Source organism: Carcharhinus amblyrhynchos, chromosome 10 (genome assembly GCF_965287045.1).
Source record: "Carcharhinus amblyrhynchos chromosome 10, sCarAmb.v2.hapA, whole genome shotgun sequence".
NCBI classification, from domain to species: domain Eukaryota; kingdom Metazoa; phylum Chordata; class Chondrichthyes; order Carcharhiniformes; family Carcharhinidae; genus Carcharhinus; species Carcharhinus amblyrhynchos.
This window is the reverse complement of record NC_137333.1, coordinates 78535994-78557326: the sequence shown is the minus strand read 5'-3', so window position 1 is coordinate 78557326 and position 21333 is coordinate 78535994. Positions and strand designations below refer to the sequence as shown.

The following is a 21333-nucleotide window of genomic DNA, read 5'->3' as shown; positions in this document are numbered from 1 at the left end:
TTTTAAACAGTAAATTTTCATGACAGTATTTTTCTTTTCAAAATGAAGCATACCATTCTATGCAATCACTCGCTTGACTCAAGCCAAACTATATAAAACTAAATTATGTCAGGATCTGATCTTACGGTTGATGTGTAGCATTTTATTTCTTTACACAAAAATATTAGCTTGTATTCTTCGAAATGTCATGATAACTTACAGAGATCTAAGTTGGTTAAGAGTATCAAACTGTTCAAGGTGAATAAGCTTGAGAGGGTTGTTAGATATATTCCTGAAAGAAATGAATAATTTTTATTATAACATTTTTAAAAAATAAAATAAGTGACAACACATCAAGTATGGTAACACTAACTGGTTATACTTACAATTTTATCAGTAATTTAACATTTTTGAAAATATATTTGGGCAGTTCCTGAATCTTGTTTGATGATATTTCCCTAAGGAAAATACAAAATAAGTGATCATAGAATTACTGGTTATATTTTTGTTTAGCAGAACACAATAGCTTCGCAGTGCAATTAGATTGTTGGTGCAGAGAAATTAAAATATTGATATAGTAGATATCAAAAAGAATCAGTGGTTCACACATCAGAAATAAATCCAAAGATGCATATAACTTTCTTGAGCTAAAATACTTTGGGCTGAATTTTCACATAATTGAAAGGACTCCTAACCCATTCAAAAATGGCTGAAGGGACCCAAGTGTGGGATTCCCGCCCATACTCTTGATTTGCATGCAATTCATAACTTTTGCTTGTGTGGGCGAAGGGGTGGGTAACTTACTTGAACCCTGCACTCCCAACCTGGCTGGCCCCATTGTGATGGTTTGCATCCCCAGTTCCCTACAAGCTTTGTAGGTCAGCTTCTCCATGACTCATGGTCCCCCAAAGGAATTGTAAACTATTGTCTGGATTTGGGAATCTTTTGAAAGGTAAGCTAAAAAATGCTGTCCCATGCCCCCACACTACCTCCATGCCAATTCAGTGCCAGTACAGGTCCTCACCCATACCCACAATCGTCCCTCAATCCTTCCATGTCAACTCATGGCTCTTCTATTAACTCAATATACACTCTGTACAGGACCGATGAAACCTATAGTAACAGAGATATGTGCGAAACTGCTTAGAAAAAGTACCCATTTGTAATTTTAAAACATTGGTATTCATACAAACTGTATAACAGTATTAGTTAAGCAGACAATTAAAGTCTCAAAAACAGAAGCTTTAAGGACTTGACACAGACTCAACTGGCTGAGGAATAAGGACATAGCTGTTAAATTGGGCCTGCAGCAGGTGGTGAGGGAACCAGTAAAGTGGTGAGAGGCCCTTTCCAGCAAGGCAATAGTGTGCTTACCCACCATTTGGCCTATTTTCTCTTGAAGTTAGTCAGATTAGCTTTCACATACCATTAATTGAGTAACATTTAGGTCAGTAATGTAATAGGAATGACAGAAAATAAAGTCTATCTAAACATAATGGTAGCACACTCTTGCTAATTGACTACTCACCTATTCCTGATTGTTTTATTCTGCTTTCACTTTATTGTCTGGGATAAATTACTTCACTGATGGGGAAAATCTTTTTGTAACTTTGATAAATAAGAATCATTTTCTTATTTCTTACTTCTTAAGAATAAATAAGCATTTTCACCAGAAATAAAAGCTAAATACTTAAGCTGGTATTTCAAAGTTAGGAATTTTATGTATACGCACATTATTTACAAATTGAGAGGATCATATTAAAGAAACATGCAAACTTACAGTTCGACCAATTTATGTAGTGGAGCAAATGCCATTTCTGAAATAGTTGTAATTTCATTATGATGAAGGTACCTAACAATGAAAAAAAGTCACAGATGTATTTCTATTAATTCAAATTGGTGTGTGTATCTTCAAATTCTACCAAATAGAATGTTTTTTTATAAATATAGTAAAGTCTATAATAGATACTCAGATTTATTTTACCTTTCCTGAGGTCAGTCAATATGGGATATGGGGTGAGTTGGTATGGAGGGTGGTGATGGAAGGGCATGAGTTGGCACTATGTTGGCATATTGTCTATAAAACACAATAGGGATTAATGGCGGTTTATAGGTTGGCATGAATTAACATGAAGGATATGTGATTTGATTTGATTTATTATTGTCACATGTATTAGTAAACAGTGAAAAGGATTTTTTCTTGTATGCTACATAGACAGTACACCTTACATAGAGAAGGAAAGGAGAGAGTGCAGAATGTAGTGTTACAGTACAGCTAGAGTGTAATGAAAGATTAAGTTAATGCGAGGTAGGTCCATTCAAAAGTCTGATGGCAATAGGGAAGAAGTTGTACTTGAGTCGGTTGGTACATGTCCTCAAACTTTTGTATAATTTTCCCAATGGAAGAAGTGGAGAAGAGAATGTCAAGGTACTTGGGGTCCTTAATTATGCCAGCTGCTTTTCTGAAGTAGTGGGAAGTGTAGGCAGTGTCAATGGGTGGGAGGCTAGTCTGAGTGATGGACTGAGCTTCATTCATGACCCTTTGTAGTTTATTGCAGTCTTGGGCAGACCAGGAGCCATACCAAGCTGCGATACAAACTGAAAGAATGCTTTCTATAATGCATCTGTAAAAGTTGGTGAGAGTCGCAGCCGACATGCCAAGTTTCCTTCTCCTGAGAAAGCAACGTCATTGGTGGGTTTTCTTGACTACAGTATCCACATGGAGGGACCAGGACAGATTGTTATGGCCATACATGTTAGTAAAAGTGCATATGTTGGCATAGAAGGCAAGAGAGGTGGTGGGTGGGTTGCACGAGTTGATATGGATGAGGCATGGGGAATGTGTGGGAGTTGAGAGGGTATGAACATTATACAACATCTGCACCTTCTGCAACTCATCTGCCACTGATACTCTCATCAATGTCTTTGTCACCCAGAAACATTCTTCCTGCTCTCCTGGGTGCCTCCTATGTTCTGCTGACTACAGTCCTCAATTGATGATTTGGTACTCACCCGTGTTGAAGGGTGCAGAGGCACCAAATAGAGTGGAGATGGGTGACTTTAATGTCCAGCATCAACAATGATTTGTTAACGCTATCATTGACCAAATCCTAAAAGGACATAACCATCAGAATGGATTTGCTTCAGATGCGAAGGAATCAACATAAGAAAGTAACCCTCTTTTCAGTTAATTATAACGCTCGCCAACTAGTTTAAAATGGATGGAAGGCCTGGTAGAAGTGACCTAGTGGCATCAATCTTAGTGGATCTATAACAGAGGACTATGGCATCCAAAATATCAGAAACAGCAGGGTAAGAAATGCTAAGTTGTTCCATAACAAAATATCAAAATAAAGCATTCCAGTCCTACAACTGAGAATGCTGATGGACTGTCAAGCAATTAACAGCAGGTGAAGTCTCCATGAATATCCATATTATTGACTGTGGTTCACTTGGCATATGAATGGAAGAAAGAAGGAAAAATGCAGAGTGGATGACCTTGCTTGCCCTCCTCTCGAGTTCTCCTTCATCAATGCCCAGTCAATTCTGTTTACCCAATGTGTGACTAAGACAAAGCTGTGTGCATAAGACACGGCAAAAGCCTTAACAACATCCTGGGTATACTTCTGAATATCTGTTTACCAGGGCTATCTACTCTTCTGACTACACAGTTCCACCGCAGTTATGGTACTGGTTCAGGCAGATGATTGCCTTGGTATGTCATGTTAAGAAATTCCTGATTAAACCTAACCTCAATTTCTAGTTGATCAGCATTTTCTTAATCATCAGTAAACGTGGAGACACCAAATAACACCTACTCTCTAACAAAATATTAATTAAAGCTCAGTTTGTGTTCTCTGTGAAACACTCAGCTGCCAACTACATCAAACTTTCGACAGCACCTTCAAATCTTGTGATCCCTGCCATTTAGAGCAAGGGCAGTAGATGCATCGGAAAACCACCACCTGCAAGCTCTCCTCCTAACCACACATGATCCTGACTTGGAAACTATCTGTTTCTGAACTACAACAGCCATAGGCTGTTTCTTCATTATCGCTAGGTCAAAATCTTGAAATTCTCTCCTTAACATACTTGCACCCCAGGGATTGCAGTGGTTCAAGAAGGCAGCTCACCACCACCTCTTGCGGGCAATTTGGCCTAGCCCGTGAAAAAATTTTAAAAATCCAGACATAGACACAATGGCCGCATCCCAGATAACAGATGAGAGTAACTAATCTCAAGACAATAAAATAGTACCACTCCTGAATTACCTGGCTTTCTTACCTGACAGGATAGATTGAAGTGAGAGATTTAACAGCACTTCAACATTGATAAAGCTACATTGCTGAACCAAATTTATATCCCATCGCATGCTGCCACATATGAATTGACAGTCCATTGAGATGCCATAGAATTCCATAGAATCTCTACAGTGCAGAAGGAGGCCATTTAGCCCATCGAGTCTGTACCAATTTTCCCAAGAGCTGTTGTACTTCTGAGATTGTAGGTGAATAAAATGTCTTTTAATTGTTTGATAATACAGAACTTGAGTATTATTGAAAAAAGATCACTACAATATTGAAGTGGTAGAACAAGGATGAGATCATTGTCCTCAAAAACTACAATGTGAACACTTAAAAACGGATCTTGAGAAGACACATTCCACCATCAGCTACAAGTGCAAAATACCATAGATTTGCCATTTCAGTGAAAAACGAATGGAATATAATCCCCAAAACACGAGCTGAATTTCCATCAACTCCCACAATCCTAACAGAGAAACATAGAAACTAGAAACAGGAGTAATTCTACGTTATAAAGATAGAATTTGATTTATTTAGTCATGATAAATCAATAGGTCGCATTATGAACAGATAGAATTGCAGAATACAATACCATAGGTACTGGGTTAAAATCCCAGTACATCATGTAATAAAAATAATTTGGATTATTCAGCCACTGTAAATCAACAGCTGTGACAATAAACTCAGATATTTTCATTCTAATTGTTATAATAGCACCAACAAATGATAAAGTGGATGAATGGACTTCACTAATTTGTGGACTTCTCCCACTGTTTTTATCTTACAAATTGATATGTCTGCATAAATATACTTACAGCACAATCAGTTTATCACATTTCAGGAAAGTTGAATAATCTAAAGACTTGATGCGATTATTGTCAAAATCTCTAAAAAAAAGTTGGAATGAAGAACGTTTGAGCACAGATACAATAGGGTTAATTAGACCACAATAAATGTTTAGAAAATAACAGTACGTTTGAAAATCTGAAAACACTAGTTACCTCAGAAAGAAACATATCAACTTTATAAACAAGGGAAATAGTATTCACTCACAGCCATTGCACATTTGGGATTTCAGCACATATTGATCTTTTTGGCAGTTTTTCCAGTAAATTGTTAATCATGGATCTAAAAAAAAGATGGAAAATAGAAAGGTGTCTTATTAATTCAATAGGTATCTGTAACAATCCTCACTATAGAGGATACAAGCAACATCCCAGAAATAGCTGTAAATCATGAATTGGAAGGTAGGGAAGAACTCAGGAAAATTACAATCACCAGGGAAGTGGTACTTAGCAAATTGTTGGCGTTGTGGGCTGACAAATCCTTGCATCCTGATGGACTTCATCCTATTGAAATAATTGATGTATTGGTTCCAATTTTTCCAAAATTCCCTGGATTTGTGAAAGACACCATTAGAGTGGAAAATGGCAAACGTAACTATTTTATTCAAAACATCAGGGAAACAGAAGTAGGAAACTACAGGTCAGTTAGCTTAACATCTGGCATAGGGAAATACGGGAAACTATTATTAAAGATTTTTATGGTAGGACATTTAGAAAATTCAAGGCAATCAGGCAGGTTGAACATTGTTGTGTGAAAGGGAAATCATCTTTAACCAATTTATTGGAGTTCATTGAGGAAGTTATATCTGATGTAGAAAAAGGAGAACCTGTGGATGTACTGTACTCAAATTTCCAAAAGGTATTTGATAAGGTGCCTCAAAGATTTTTTCAGAAAATAAAAGCTCATGGCGTAGAGGTTAACATATCACCATGGGCAGAAGATTTGCTCAATGACAGGAAACAGAGGCTAGCCATAAGTGAGGTCTTTCCTGGTTAGCAGGATGAGATAACAGATCTGCCATAGGGATCAGTGCTGGACCACCAGCTTTTTTCACAATTTATATAAGTGATTTGGATGAAGGGACGAGAAGTATGGTTGCTAAATTTGTTGATAATGCAAAGATATGTAGTAAACAAAAGTGTGAAGAGGATATGAGGCTATAAGGGGACACAGGTTAAGCAAGTGGGTGGGCAAACATATGGCTATTGGAGCACAACATGGAAAAATGAGAGGTTGTCCATTTTAACAGAAAGAATAAAAAATAAGCTTGTTATCTAAATGGTGAGAGATTGCAGAACTCTCATATGCTTAAGGATCTTAGTGTATGAATCATAAAAGGCTAATATGCAGTTACAGCAAGTAATTAGGAAAGCTATTAGAATGTTATTGTTTATTGTGAGGGGAATTTAATACAAAAGTAGAGAAGTTATGCTTCAGTTTCACAAGACATTGAAGAGATCACTTCTGGAATACTATGTAAATATTGGTCTCCTTATTTAAGGAAGGTTGTAAATGCACTAGAATCAGTTCAGTGAAGTTTTACTAAACTGATACCATGAATGTGCAGGTTGGCTTATGATTGTACAGACTGATAATGTATCCCTGGCGTTTAGAAGCGTATGAAGTGACTTGATTGAAACCTTAAGATCCTGAGGGGCCATGACAAGATGGATGTGGAGAGAATGCTTCTTCTTGTGGGAGAATCTAGGAGGTTGTCCATTTAGGACAGAGATGAGAAGAATTTATTTCTCTCAGAAGATAGTGAGTCTTTGGAATTACCTTCTTCAAAAGGCAGTGGAAGCAGTGTCATTAAATGTTTTCAAGGCAGAGGTGAATAAAGTCTTGATAAACAAAGGAGAGGAGGGTTATTAGGTGTAGGTGGGAAGTTATAGTCAGATCAAGCATGATCTTATAGAATAGCAGTGCAGGGTTGAATGGCCTACTCCTGCTATGTTTGCGTGTATGTTTGTATGTACTACAGTGTGCTGAGCTAGGAAACTAAGTGTTCTATTGCTTGTTGTTCACTTGCAGAACCAAGAAGTAGCACAAGAATACAAATTAGGAAGGTCATTTGACCAATTCTCATTTTTTTGGGTTTGAAACGGATGCTGATGACTTTCCTAAACACTTTAGAAAAGGGGACAGGAGGAAAAGATTTTATGCACAAGGTTACGGCATTCTTGTTCATTGCCAATATACTAAACATACGACAAGGAGTGGTGAAACAATAAAGTGGGTTCTTTATTTGAAGATTAAACTGTATAGGGATAAATATAACTGAGCCTATGGCCACATCTGGCCTATAGTACTGCTGCTGTTTTCTGTTTACAGAGCCATGAGATTATACTACACACCCTCTCTCATGGTGGACAGTGATAGACGGCAGTTTAATATATGTTCCCTCAATGGTACATGGACTTCACATCACAACAGTTATGAAGCAGATAGATAAACTGTTGATATATAAGAACATAAGAACATCAGAAATAGGAGCAGGAGTAGGCCATCTAGCCCTTCGAGCCTGCCCCGCCATTCAATAAGATCATGGCTGATCTGTTGTGGCTCAGTTCCACTTTCCCGCCCTCTCCCCATAACCCTTAATCCCCTCTCTTATCAAGAACCCATCAACCCGCTTCTTAAAAATATTTAGCGAGGCAGCCTCCACCACTTCAACGGGCAGAGAATTCCAGAGATTCACCACCCTTTGAGTGAAGAAGTTCCTCCTCAACTCCGTTCTAAACCGCCCCCCCTTTATCTTGAGGCTGTGCCCCCTAGTCCTACTGTCTTTTTTGAGCGGGAAGAGTCTCTCCACCTCTATCCTATCCATCCCATTCATCATCTTATACGTCTCAATGAGATCTCCCCTCATTCTTCTAAACTCTAACGAGTACAAGCCTAGTTTATTCAGCCTCTCCTCATAGCTCAATCCCCTCAACTCCGGTATCAGCCTAGTAAACCTCCTCTGCACTCCCTCCAGGGCCAAAATATCCTTGCGCAGGTGCGGCGCCCAAAACTGCACACAGTACTCCAGCTGCGGCCTCACCAATGCTCTATACAGCTGCAGCAAGACCTCCCTACTTTTATATTCAATCCCCCTCGCTATGAAGGCCAGCATCCCATTCGCCTTCCTGACCACCTGCTGCACCTGCAAGCTGGGTTTTTGCGACTCATGCACAAGGACCCCGAGGTCCCTCTGCACCGTCGCCTGCTGCAGTTTTTCGCCACGTAAGTAATAGTCCTTCCTACCATTCTTCCTACCAAAGTGGACCACCTCACACTTGCCAACATTAAATTCCATTTGCCATTTCCTGGCCCATTCGCCCAGCCTATCTAGATCCTTCTGCAGACTCTCCACACCCTCCGCACAGTTTGCCTTTCCCCCAATCTTGGTGTCATCAGCAAATTTCGACACCCTGCACTCGGTTCCCTCCTCCAGATCATCTATATAAATGGTAAATAGCTGAGGCCCCAGCACCGACCCCTGGGGCACCCCACTAGTCACCAACCGCCAATCCGAATAGCACCCATTGACCCCCACTCTCTGCCTCCTATTTGACAACCAATCCTCTATCCACGCTAACACCCTACCCCCAACTCCATGTCCCCTGACCTTCTGCAATAACCTCTTGTGAGGTACCTTGTCAAACGCCTTCTGAAAATCCAGAAAGACCACATCCACCGGCTCTCCTCTATCCATTACCCTAGACACATCCTCATAGAACTCCAGTAAATTTGTCAGACACGACTTCCCTTTAATGAAACCGTGTTGCGTCCGCCCTATCAAGCAATTCCCTTCAAGATGCCTCGCAATTTTCTCCTTAATGACGGATTCTAACATTTTACCTACCACAGACGTTAAACTAACCGGCCTATAATTCCCCGCCTTTTGCCTGGCACCCTTCTTAAACAACGGCGTAACATTAGCCATTTTCCAATCTTCCGGCACTTCCCCGGAATCCAGCGACGTCTGGAAAATAACCACCAAGGCATCCACTATCACCTCCGCCATTTCTTTCAGAACCCTCGGATATCAATATATCAAATGATTTACTGATATATAAATCATGACATGGTAGCATAATGGTTAGGGGCAGATGGTAGCGCAGTGGTTAGCACTGACACTCCATAGCTCCAGGGGTCCAGGTTCAATTCTTGCTTTGGGTGACTGTCTGCATGGAGTTGCATGTTCTCCTTGTGTCTATATGGGCTTCCTTCAGGTTCTCTGGTTTCCCCTCACAGTCCAAAGATGTGCAGGTTAAGTTGATTTGCCATGCAAAATTATCCCCAACATGTGTATGTTAGATGGATTAATCTTGGGAACTGTGTGAGATTATGGGGATAGGACCTAGGACAGGACCTGGGTAAGATACTCTTTCAGAAAGTTGATGCAAACTTGATGGGCTGTATGGCATCTTCTGCACTATACGGATTTTATGATATTAGTGAGTGAAACAGAGATCATGACAATTTTATTAGTAGGTTAGTTAGTGGTCAAAGGAAAAAAGGATAAAGGGATACAAGAAAAAGGCAAGCATATAGAATTATGATTGTTGCTCACATGGAGAATAAATACAAATTATGAATGTTTGAATCATTTTCATATCGTAATTTTCATTCTTTAATTTTTGTTTTCTTCCAATAAAATGAAGCAATATTATTTCTATCATCTTAAATTTTACACTAGCCATGATAGTTTTATTACCAGGGCTGTCTTCGAGTTGTGTTGTATTCATGGTTGTGCCAGCTTTTGTCAGTTTTGTTCTTTAACATACTACAAGATATCTGATATGATTTTTTTACTCTATATGGGTATATTTGGGGCTGCAACATGAATGAGAGTGTGGAAGAGGTAAAACAAATTGGCTGACTTATACACAGATTTCAAATTTCAGATTGTAGGCCTCCAATATAAATTTGAGGCAGTTGTGGTTATCATTGTTGAACAAAGCGGCATTGTGGAATCTTGGATGACACTTCTCTTTCTGGTCATGGTTGCAAAGATAAGCAGATGAAAGAAATAACTTGTCTAAGTCTCAAAATATTTAGATGGTATATTTGAATATTTATTTTGTGCTCAGTGGCATAAAGTCATGTAATGGCAAAATAAGTAACTCCAAGCGAATAAACAAAATGGCTCACCAGTAACATTAAACTCTATGGGTAAGATTCTCCAGCCTCCCAGCTGCGCGTTTCCTGCAGGAGATGGTGCATTGTTGGCTAGTGGTCCCACCACTGACCCCGGTCTCGCCACTGTCCAATTAATGGGAATTCCTATTGACGTCACCCCATGCCAGCGAGAAACCCATGGGTGGGGATACGCTGCCAATGGGACTGGAGAATCCCATTGGCATAAATGGCCGGAGAATTCTGGCCTATATACTTCTTTCTTGTGAGCTATACATCTTCTATAATTATGCATTCGGCACTGAATACTACATACAACACAGAAATGTTAAAATAAATCAGCCTTATTCAGAATAATATCATCAGTATATCAGTTACAACCACTTGAATATCTTTAAGAAAGGATGAATGTCAAGAGCACATCAATAAATTCACGTGATCATACATAAAACCCTCAAAATATTTACCAAATTGGAAGGGTGAAAAATGTACTTACAAAATAAGCAAAGACTTTAGTCCAATGAATAACCGTGGTGAGATTTTTGATATTAAGTTGTCATCAAGCGATCTGAAAAAAGAATTACAATATTTCAAGCAAGCTGAGCAAAATATGCAACGTTTAGGTTTTATTAAGTTGCATATTACATAGTATGACATAGAATGTACAGCACAGATACAAGCAATTCAGCCCATCCATTCCGGTATCCTCCACATGTGCCTCCTCCCACCCTTCTTCGTGTAATCTTTTCTCTCTATTCCTTTCTCTCTTCTGTGTTCATCTAATTTTCCACTAAATAGTTAGTCTACATTCTATAAACACACCCTGGGTAAACATTTTTTTTCTGAATTCCCCACTGAGTTTAATTGTGACTGTCTTATAATTATGACTCAGAGTTTTAGGCCAGAATCTTATCACTGTTCACGCTGGTGGGATTTTCCCATCCAGAGATTTGGCTGGCCTCCGCCAAATTTACTGCAGCAGGAGCGTAGAGTGAACAGCAGGTAAGATCACCCCCATGATCTCTCCCATCTCTCCTACTGTGGCTATAGTCAAGTATTATAGGATGCATAAAGGACTTCAGAACATTTTTGAGGCAACATTGAATGCCATGTTGCAGGCATTCATGGAGTAAAAAAGCAAGAAAGATATGAACCTTCATAAAACACAGGTTCAGCATCAAGAGGAATGATGGGAAAGTTTTAGAAAGGTTGCAGAAAAGACTTTTGGGAATGGTCTTGAGGATGAAAGACTTCAGTTATGTGAAGCTGCGGCTGTCCTCAGAGAAGTGAAGGTTGAGATTTGTTAGAGATGTTCAAAATCAAGAGATGTTTGGATAGAATAAATGGAGAGAAAATGTTTCCATCAGCAGACAGTTGCGAACATTAAGATCATTAACAAATGAACCAGAAGGGACATGAAGAAAAAAAACTATTTTATGCAAAAAGTGGTTTGGATCTGGGATACACTGCCTGAAAATGTGGTGGAGACAGGTTCAATTGTAGTTTTCAAAAGGGAGCCAGATAATTTACTGGATAAATAATAATAGGGTGACACAATGGCACTGTGGTTAGCACTGCTGTCTCACAGCGCCAGGGACCTGGGTTCAATTCCCAGCTTGGGTCACTGTCTATGTGGAGTTTGCACATTCTCTCCGTGTCTGTGTGTGTTTCTTCTGGGTGCTCTGGTTACCTCCCACAGTCTGAAAGACATGCGAGTTAGATCAATTGGCCATGCTAAATTCTTCCTCAGTGTACCCAAACAAGCGCCTGAGTGTGGTGACAAGGTGGATTTTTACAATAACTTCATTACTGTGTTAGTGCAAGCCTACTTGTGACACTAATAAATGAACTAGTTACCTAAAAAAAGATTTCACAGGACTACAGCATAAAGGTGAAATAGCTAACTTAGTTATTGTTGCAGAGAGCTGACACAGAGACAATGTGCTGAATGGCCTCCTTCTGTGCTGTGCTATGTTTCTAGCATTGATATCTTCAAGGAAGTTGATAAACACACAAGGGAGAAAGAAGCTGAAGTTTACACTGATAGTGTAATCAAGGAGGGTATATCCCATTATACCCTTCAACTCAATATCCGTATAACATAGCCGGACAGATATACCGTATAATGTACTCAATATCCGTACAGATACACCGTATAACGGTATATCCGTTCAACTCAACGATCGACAGTTCTGATGCGCCATTGTGAAAAATTGCACCAACCTTCTCAGAAGATAAACATGGGAAATGACCGACAGAGTACTGTTCATCATCCAGTACTTCCCCAGAATGGAGAAACTATGACATCTTCTTTTGAGCCTTCAACATATCATCGATGAAGATGAACATCTCCCAAAAGGCCATCCCCACGCCCCCACTATTTACCTTCAAACAACCGCCCAACCTCAAACAGATCATTGTTCACAGCAAACTACCCAGCCTTCAGGAGAACAGCAACCACAAAACCACACAACCCTACCACAGCAACTCTGCAAGACATGCTGGATCATCGATATGGATACCACCATCACATGTGAGAACACCACCCACCAGGCACATGGTACATATTAATGCAATTTGGTCAATGTAATCTACCACATACGCTGCAGGAAAGGATGTCCTGAGGCATGCTACCTCGGCGAGACCACGCTGACACTTAAACAGAGAATGAATGGCTACAGCGCGACAATCGCCAGACAGGAATGTTCCCTTCCAGTCGGAAAACACTTCAGCAGTCAAGGGCATTCAGCCTCCGATCTTCAGGTAAGTGTTCTCCAAGGTGGCCTTCAGGACATATGACAATGCAGAGTTGCTGAACAGAAACCGATGGCCAAGTTCTGCACGCACGAGGATGGCTACAACTGGGATCTTGGGTCCATATCACACTACATGTGATATGAATCACATGGGGCATTAATATCACATGGGGAATCACATGGGGCACTAATATCTTGGGGGGGGAATTTGCCAATGCTATTTGGGGGAGTTTAAACTGATTCAGAGGGGGGATGGGAACCTGAACTGTAGCTCCAATGTACAGGAGGATGAGAATAGGGAGGTCATGGATAAGGTTTCTAGGTCACAGCAGTGTATTGGCAGGCGGGAGGGTGGTTTGAAGTGTGTATACTTTAATGCGAGGAGCATACGCAATAAGGTGGACGAACTTGCAGCCTGGATTGGTGCCTGGGACTTTGATGTTGTGGCCATTTCAGAGACATGGTTAGAGCAGGGACAAGAATGGTTGTTGCAGGTTCCAGGGTTCAGATGTTTCAGTCAGAGCAGAGAAGGTGGTAGAAGAGGGGGAGGCGTGGCATTGTTAGTCAAGGACAGTATTACGGTGGCAGAAAGGACGTTTGATGTGGACCTGTATATTGAGGTAGTATGGGCTGAGATTAGAAACAGGAAAGGAGAGGTCACACTGTTGGGAGTTTTTTATAGGCCTCCAAAAAGTTCCAGAGATGTAGAGGAAAGGATTGCAAAGATGATCCTGGATAGGTGCGAAAGTACAGTAAAAAGTCTGACAACACCAGGTTTTAGTCCAACCTATTTATCTGATAATATACTCACAAGCTTTCGGGGTTAGCCCCTTCGTCAGGTGAAAGTAACAGGGTAGTTGTTATGAGAGACTTTAACTTTATAAATATCAATTGGAAAAGCTATAGTTCAAGCATGTTAGAGGGGTCAGTTTTTGTCCAATGTGTGCAGGAAGGTTTCATGACACAGTATGTAGATAGGCCAACAAGAGGTGAGGCTACATTGGATTTGGTACTGGGTAATGAACCAGACCAGGTGTTAGACTTGGAGGTAGGTGAGCACTTTGGTGATAGTGACCACAATTCGGTTATGTTTACCTTAGTGATGGAAAGGGATAGGCATATACCGAAGGGCAGAAGTTATAGCTGGGGGAAAGGTAATTATGAGGCTATTAGGCAAGATTTAGGATACATAGGGTGGAGTAGGAAATTGCAGGGGCTGGGAACATCTGAAATGTGGAGCTTATTCAAGGAGCACCTACTGTGAGTCCTTGATAAATATGTACCTGTCAGGCAGGGAGGAAGTGGTCGAGTGAGGGAACCGTGGTATACTAAGGAAGTTGAATCTCTGGTGAAGAGGAAGAAGGAGGCTTATGTAAAGATGAGACGTGAAGGCTCAGTTAGGGCACTGGAGAGTTATAAATTTGCCATGAAGGAGCTAAAGAAAGAGTTAAGAAGAGCTAGAAGAGGACATGAGAAGACTTTGACGGATAGGATCAAGGAAAATCCTAAAGCTTTCTACAGGTATGTCAAAAATAAAAGATTGGTTAGGGCAAGATTAGGGCCAGTCAGAGACAGCAGTGGAAAGTTGTGTGTGGAGCCTGAAGAGATAGGAGAGGCACTGAATGAGTATTTTTCGTCAGTATTCACGCAGGAAAAAGTCAGTGTAGTCAAGGAGAATACTGCGATACCAGGTAGTAGACTAGACAGGATTGAGGTGCATAAGGAGGAGGTGTTAGCAATTCTTGAGAGTATGAAAATAGATAAGTCCCCTGGGCCAGATGGGATTTACCCTAGGATTCTCTGGGAGGCTAGGGAGGAGATTGCAGAGCCTTTGGCTTTGATCTCCATGTCGTCATTGACTACAGGTATAGTGCCGGGAGACTGGAGGATAGCAAATGTTGTCCCCTTGTCAAGAAGGGGAGTAGAGACCATCCTGAGAATTATAGACCGGTGAGCCTTACTTCTGTTGTGGGCAAAGTTTTGGAAAGAATTATAAGGGATAGGATTTATAATCATCCAGAGGGAAATAAATTAATTAGGGATAGTCAAAACAGTTTTGTGAAGGGTAGGTCGTGCCTCACAAACCTTATTGAGTTTTTTGAAAAGGTGACCAAAGAGGTGGATAAGGGTAAGGCAGTTGACGTGGCGTATATGGATTTTAGCAAAGCGTTTGATAAGGTTCCCCATGGTAGGCTACTGCAGAAAATGCAGATGCATGGGATTGAGTGTGATTTAGCAGTTTGGATCAGGAATTGGCCAGCTGATAGAAGACAGAGGGTGGTAGTTGATGGGAAATATTCAATCTGGAGTTCAGTTACAAGTGGTGTACCTCAAGGATCTGTTTTGGGGCCACTGCTGTTTGTCATTTTTATAAATTACCTAGATGAGGGTGTAGAAGGATGGATTAGTAAATTTGCTGACGACACCAAAGTCGGAGGAGTTGTAGACGGTGAGGATAGATGTTACAGTTTGCAGAGGGACATAGATAAGCTGCAGAGCTGGGCCGAGAGGTGGCAAATGGAGTTTAATATGGAAAAGTGTGAGGTGATTCACTTTGGTAAGAGTAACAGGAGTACAGAATATAGGGCTAATGGAAGGACTCTTAGTAGTGTTGACGAGCAGAGAGATCTCAGGGTACATGTGCATAGCTCCCTGAAAGTTGGCACCCAGGTTGATAAGGTTGTTAAGAAGGCGTACGGTGTGTTAGCTTTTATTGGTAGAGGGATTGAATTTCGGAGCCCTGAGGTCATGTTGCAACTGTACAAAACTCTGGTGCGGCCGCACTTGGAGTATTGCGTACGGTTCTGGTTGCCGCATTATAAGAAAGATGTGGAGGCATTGGAAGGGGTGCAGAGGAGGTTTACCAGGATGTTGCCTCGTATGGTGGGAAGGTCTTATGAGGAAAGGCTGAGGGACTTGAGGTTATTTTCATTAGAGAGAAGAAGCTTACGAGGTGACCTAATTGAGGCATACAAGATGATCAAAGGATTGGATATGGTGGACAGTGAGAGCCTTTTTCCTTGGATGGTGATGGCTAACACGAGGGGACGTAGCTTTAAATTAAGGGGTGGTAGTTATAGGACGGATGTCAGAGGTAGGTTCTTTACTCAGAGGGTAGTAAGGGCATGGAATGCCCTGCCTGCAGCAGTTGTGGACTCGCCAACTTTAAGGGTGTTCAAATGGTCAGTGGAAAGGTATATGGATAACATTGGAATAGTTTAGGTTAGAGGGTCATTAGATTGGTTCCACTGGTCGGCGCAACATCAAGGGCCGAAGGGCCTGTACTGCGCTGTAATGTTCTATTATCTATGTACATGTAACCCCCCACTATTTAGCTTGGGCTTGCAAAATTCTATTAACTCTCCTGGCTTGAGACAATTTACAGCTCTTTAACCTGTGATTATCCCTCTCTCCACTTGCACTGTCTGTACCTGTAAAGACTCACATTCCAACCATTCTTCACATTCCAATCTGTAATTATCTTGCAATTGTGTCTTAGCCTGTATATGCTGTGTTTGTGAACATTGCTCTCCACTCACCCGATGAACGAGCTATGCTCCAAAAGCTCGTGATTCCAAATAAACCTGTTGGTCTTTAAACTGGTGTTGTGAAACTTCTCACACTACTGAACCTTAACAGATTCTATGATTCTATGATAACAACTGTCATTGCAATGGAAATATTAAGATTTCTTACCCCTGTAGTTCATAGAATACCACAGTGAAAAGGGAGGCTATTCTGCCGATTGGTTCTGCACTGACCTTTTGAAAGATATGGCCCATTCTCCTGCCCTATTCCCAATACCCCATGCATTGATCATGGCCAATTCACCTTACCTGCACATCTTCGGAGCATGGGAGGAAACCGGAGCACCCTGCAGAAATCCATGCAGATATGGGGAGAATGTGTAAACTCTACACAGACAAGTCAACCGAGGCCAGAATCGAACTCAGGTCGAACTCAGGTCACTACTGCCTCGCTGTGAGGCAGTAGTGCTAACCACTGCGCCACCATGCCACCCAATGTCTACATAGTCGCCTGCATTGTGGTCACAAGGCTTTTGTCACAGTGCTGTGCGCCCCATCACCAAGGTCAGTGATGTTAATTCCAAATGGAGGGTTTTGATGGTCCTGGGGGGTTGGGTTGACTCCGGCAGGAGGCAAGGGTTTTGCCTCGGCACTGTCCTCTGGGATTGTGAGGATTAAGTAGTCTCACAAACCAGGTTTATTTGATAGTAATCCCACAAGCTTTTGGAAATGGTGTTCCTTTGTCAGGTGTATGTGGAAGGTTCCACATACCTGACAAAGGAACACCGTTTCCGAAAGCTTATGGGATTACTATCAAATAAACAGGTTGGACTTAAACCTGGTGTTGTGAGACTTCTTACTGCGTTTACCCCAGTCCAACGCCAGCATCTCTACATAATTGCAGGGAGTCCCATGGCTGGACTACCTCTCCTAGCCCTGGCAGACCTGAAGATCATTCCTGGCATGGTGGTTTCAAGCAGCTCCCTGTGCAAAATCTCCATTTCTGCCTGTCATTCGTGAGAATCAGCGGCCATAATAATCCATTTAAAAATAAATGTTTATCCTATTCAATGTTTAATTAAAATATACTGAAAAACATTCATTAAAAATGCCTCGAAAGTTATTTAAAATGAATTGGAAATGATCACACTATAAAATATACTGTAAAATTACTGATACTGAAGCCAACATAGAAATACTTTGACAGTGGTTGATACATACAAAAATTTCAGGTTATGAAGGTCTTGAAATACTCTTGGCTTCAGAGCTGTGATCCGGTTCTGACTGATGTACCTAGAAAATAAAATTTAATATGCAATCAAATAACCTTGGAAAAGAGGCCATTGTAACTACTTACTGTAGATTTACAAATGTTAAAAAATTGGAGACACTAAGCAAGTAACACAGATAACAAGTCATCCTCAATGCATTGTTAAACTGCACTGCAGTGCAAGATGCAATACTTGAGGGATGACATGTCATTAATTGACTACTATTCTAAAAAAGTATATATTCCCAATAAAGTTATGAAGGAGGCAGAGGAAAATGCAATTGAGGTCCTATTCCCAATAAATATAAGCAGTATAAATTGATAGCTATTCTTTTTAAAGACAACCAAACAAAACAAAATAGTTGGAGATAAAGATGCTAAAGTTTATGCAAGATCTTTTTAGGAATGAAAAAACCAAGCTTTGTGATAACAGCAGAGTCGCTAATCTATAAACCTAAGTGATGTCAGACCAAAGCTTAATTGCAGCTGGACAGCAGGAGGGCTCTGTTGCTGTGGGTGCTTCATTTAATAGTATGGGAATAAAGGCTCTCAGCAATCATTATCCTAACTATCATTAAGTGCCATTTAAGCCAGTTCATTATAAATATTTCCAAAATTTCAAACGTGTTATGAAAAATATTTGTAGAATGGCTGAATCCTTGTCCCTGGGTCTCCAGCCAACTATATGTGTACTAATTTGGAAGAGAGAATAAAAACTCCATCTTAAATGTTGTTCGAGACCAATGTTGTCACTTCCTTTCAGTGTTAGCACTAAATGTGGGTCAGTACTTTGGGAGTAATCACAGATGGTAGCAGAAACTATCGCAAGAAAGTCAGAAGTTGGTTTCACATGGTTGCGAAAGAAGTTTGCCATTGTGCACTGTAGCCTTTATCACTGCCTCTGTTGATTTTTGGCATCATACTGGGCTGAAAATTGCGCACTCAGATGAGCGTGGCCAGAATTTCAGGGGTTAATAGTTGCTGTCACTGAAACAAAGCCCTGGAACCCACATTTGCTGACAAGAGATTGACAGAAAGAGGACCTTTGGAGACGAATGCTGACTCATTGTTGCTGCAGAAAGGAGACCATAAGGAAGATGGAGTCCGGATTGATTGCTGCCTGCATAATCACATACAGGAGAGAAGGAGAAAATTGCAACAAAGTCACCTGGCTTGCCAAAGGGAGAAACAAATCCCACAAGACTTAAGGGTCAGTAAGGCCCTCAATGGATGCAAAAGATGAAGTTCACAGAAATTCTGCGTAGATGGCTCTCAAGACCAAGGGTATACAGCACTCGCCTGTCTAAGCGAGAGATAATTTCACTGATGCCTCTGCATTTCCAAGAAACTGGTGATTTAGATTTGCGACATTCCGCAGGAATTAGTGCCATAGGAACTGGGAGGACATCCATTGTTGCTGATACTGAAAGTAATGGCTCAACTTCTATGCCATTGGCTACTTCCAGGGCTCCACTGGGGACCTCTTGTCTGCAAGATCTCTCAAGCATCCACACAAGTGCATACATGAAGTCACAAATGCACTTTTTGCTGGGACCTAATATTACATCAACTTTGACAGTGATCAAGCAAGCCAGAATGCCACAGCACTGGGTTTTGCTGAGACATTTGAATTCCCATAAGTGCATGGAGCCATGGAGTGCACTCAGAGCTATAAAGCTCCCTGGCCACAAGCACTCCAATGTATAAACAGGACAAGCTGTTTCAGTCAATGTCTATGGCTATAAGAACATTTTCATGTACATTTGTGTCAGATATCCAGGAAGTAGACTTTGACTAGATCATAGATCCTGGACATGTTTGAGGGATCGCACAGTATTCAGTGTTGGCTCTTCGGTGTCAAAGGGTATCCACAAAGGATGTGGTTGCTGATGCCCAAGCAGCAGCGACAGAATCCTACAGACAGAAGGTGCAATGAAACTCATATCCCACCTGAATATTGATGGAGGACGCCATAGGCACCTTAAAGATCTAACTCCAATGCCTGGACAGAGCTAGCAGAGCATTTCTGCACGCTCTCCAAAGAGTCACACTATGGCTTGCTGCCTGCCGCACAGCCTGGTGCTGCCTGGAGGAGCTGCACATCTCCGATGAGGAGGACATTGAAGGGGAGAATGTTAGTTCGAGGAAAAGGAGACTGCAGGGGATGATGCCAATGGCATAGGTCAGACAAGGCAGGTGTGCCATCAGATTCCACAAAGACGATGATGAGTTGAGTTGTCGCGTGTACACTCTTGAACAAGTGCTTTCCATCATGAACACCAGCATTGCTATTCACCTCATTTCTGCCATGCAATTCAATATGAGAGTGAATAGTTGCACATCAGGCTTACATTCTCTTGATCTTGTGAAGGATGATGAAGTCTCAGGAGCTCATGTCATTGTTGAGATGAAGTGCTAACTGGAGGAGGATGTCCTGGTATCAGATGTCAGAAGGTGCCAACTCCAAGAATATCTCTGGCATTACAGTTGCCGTGGCAGTGTAAAAGAACTAAAACCTTTTTACTATCCTCAGTGGGCTTGCAGTTGTACATCTTCAGACTGACAAAGTTCCTCAAGGAGATCCATCTACACCAACAGACAATGTATATTCTATGTAGCTTCAATGGTGAAACTTATAGGTGACACTTGGGCAAAGGCAACTGGGGACATTCTGCAGGCATGCATCTTATTCTGAGATGACTCAGTCCTTTGTGTTACCCTCTTCTCTAGCAGACTAACATCTGTGCTCAATTAGGGATATTGGCCTGATTTTATCTTCATTTTACTATGCTGTGGACCACCTGAGGATGACAATGCTCAACACCGCTTACAGGCCAGACATATAAATGCCTCCTCTTTAAGACACATTGTGTCCTCATGAGTCTTAAGAACTCCAAAATGCTCAGGCACCATGAAGGCTTCAGAAGACATATCATGCTAATAAAGAGCAGACTTCAGCTTCATCTTTACTCCTATCCTACTGCACCCCTCAACATTGACTGAAATTATGACATGATATCCAACGTATGCGGTAAGGGTCTACTGACTGCCACAAATCATCATTTGTTATGAGCATTACCCATCGACATAGAATAATAGGATCTCTACAATGCAGCAGGAAGCCATTTGGCTCATCCAGTCTGCACCGACTCTCTGAAGGAGCATCTTGCCCAGGCCCTATCTCTGTAACCCTTGCAGTTACCATGGCTAATCTACTTAACCTGCACATCTTTGGGCTGTGGGAGGAAAACAGTGCACCTGGAGGAAACCCATGCTGACACAGGGAGAACGTGTAAACTCCACACAGGCAGGCAGCCAAGGCTGGAATTGAACCTAGGTGCTTGGCACTGTGAGGCAGCAGTATGAACCATGTGCCATTGTCTGCCCTTGGCGATGATAGGACGTACAGTGCTGTGGTGAGACCCGTATGTCACAATCCAGACAATTACAGATTGAGAAACACAAGGTTGTACGTTTGAGTGCAAAGACAATAATGTGGCTGAGAGGGTAGTTCTTCAGCACCTTGA

The 21333-nt window shown here is 41.4% G+C and overlaps 1 protein-coding gene across 1 annotated transcript in view; it reads right to left on the bottom strand.

Annotated features, from left to right (window-relative positions):
- Nucleotides 1-21333, bottom strand: part of LOC145349410 (relaxin receptor 1-like) — a 102104-nt gene that overhangs the window by 41274 nt on the left and 39497 nt on the right. Inside the window, exons 7-13 of the mRNA XM_080197937.1 lie at nt 17758-17829; nt 10750-10821; nt 5337-5411; nt 5099-5170; nt 1760-1831; nt 366-437; nt 200-271 (exon numbers count right to left, since the gene is read on the bottom strand). Coding sequence (XP_080054063.1) covers nt 200-271; nt 366-437; nt 1760-1831; nt 5099-5170; nt 5337-5411; nt 10750-10821; nt 17758-17829 — 507 coding nt within the window. The remainder of the gene's footprint in view (nt 1-199; nt 272-365; nt 438-1759; nt 1832-5098; nt 5171-5336; nt 5412-10749; nt 10822-17757; nt 17830-21333) is intronic.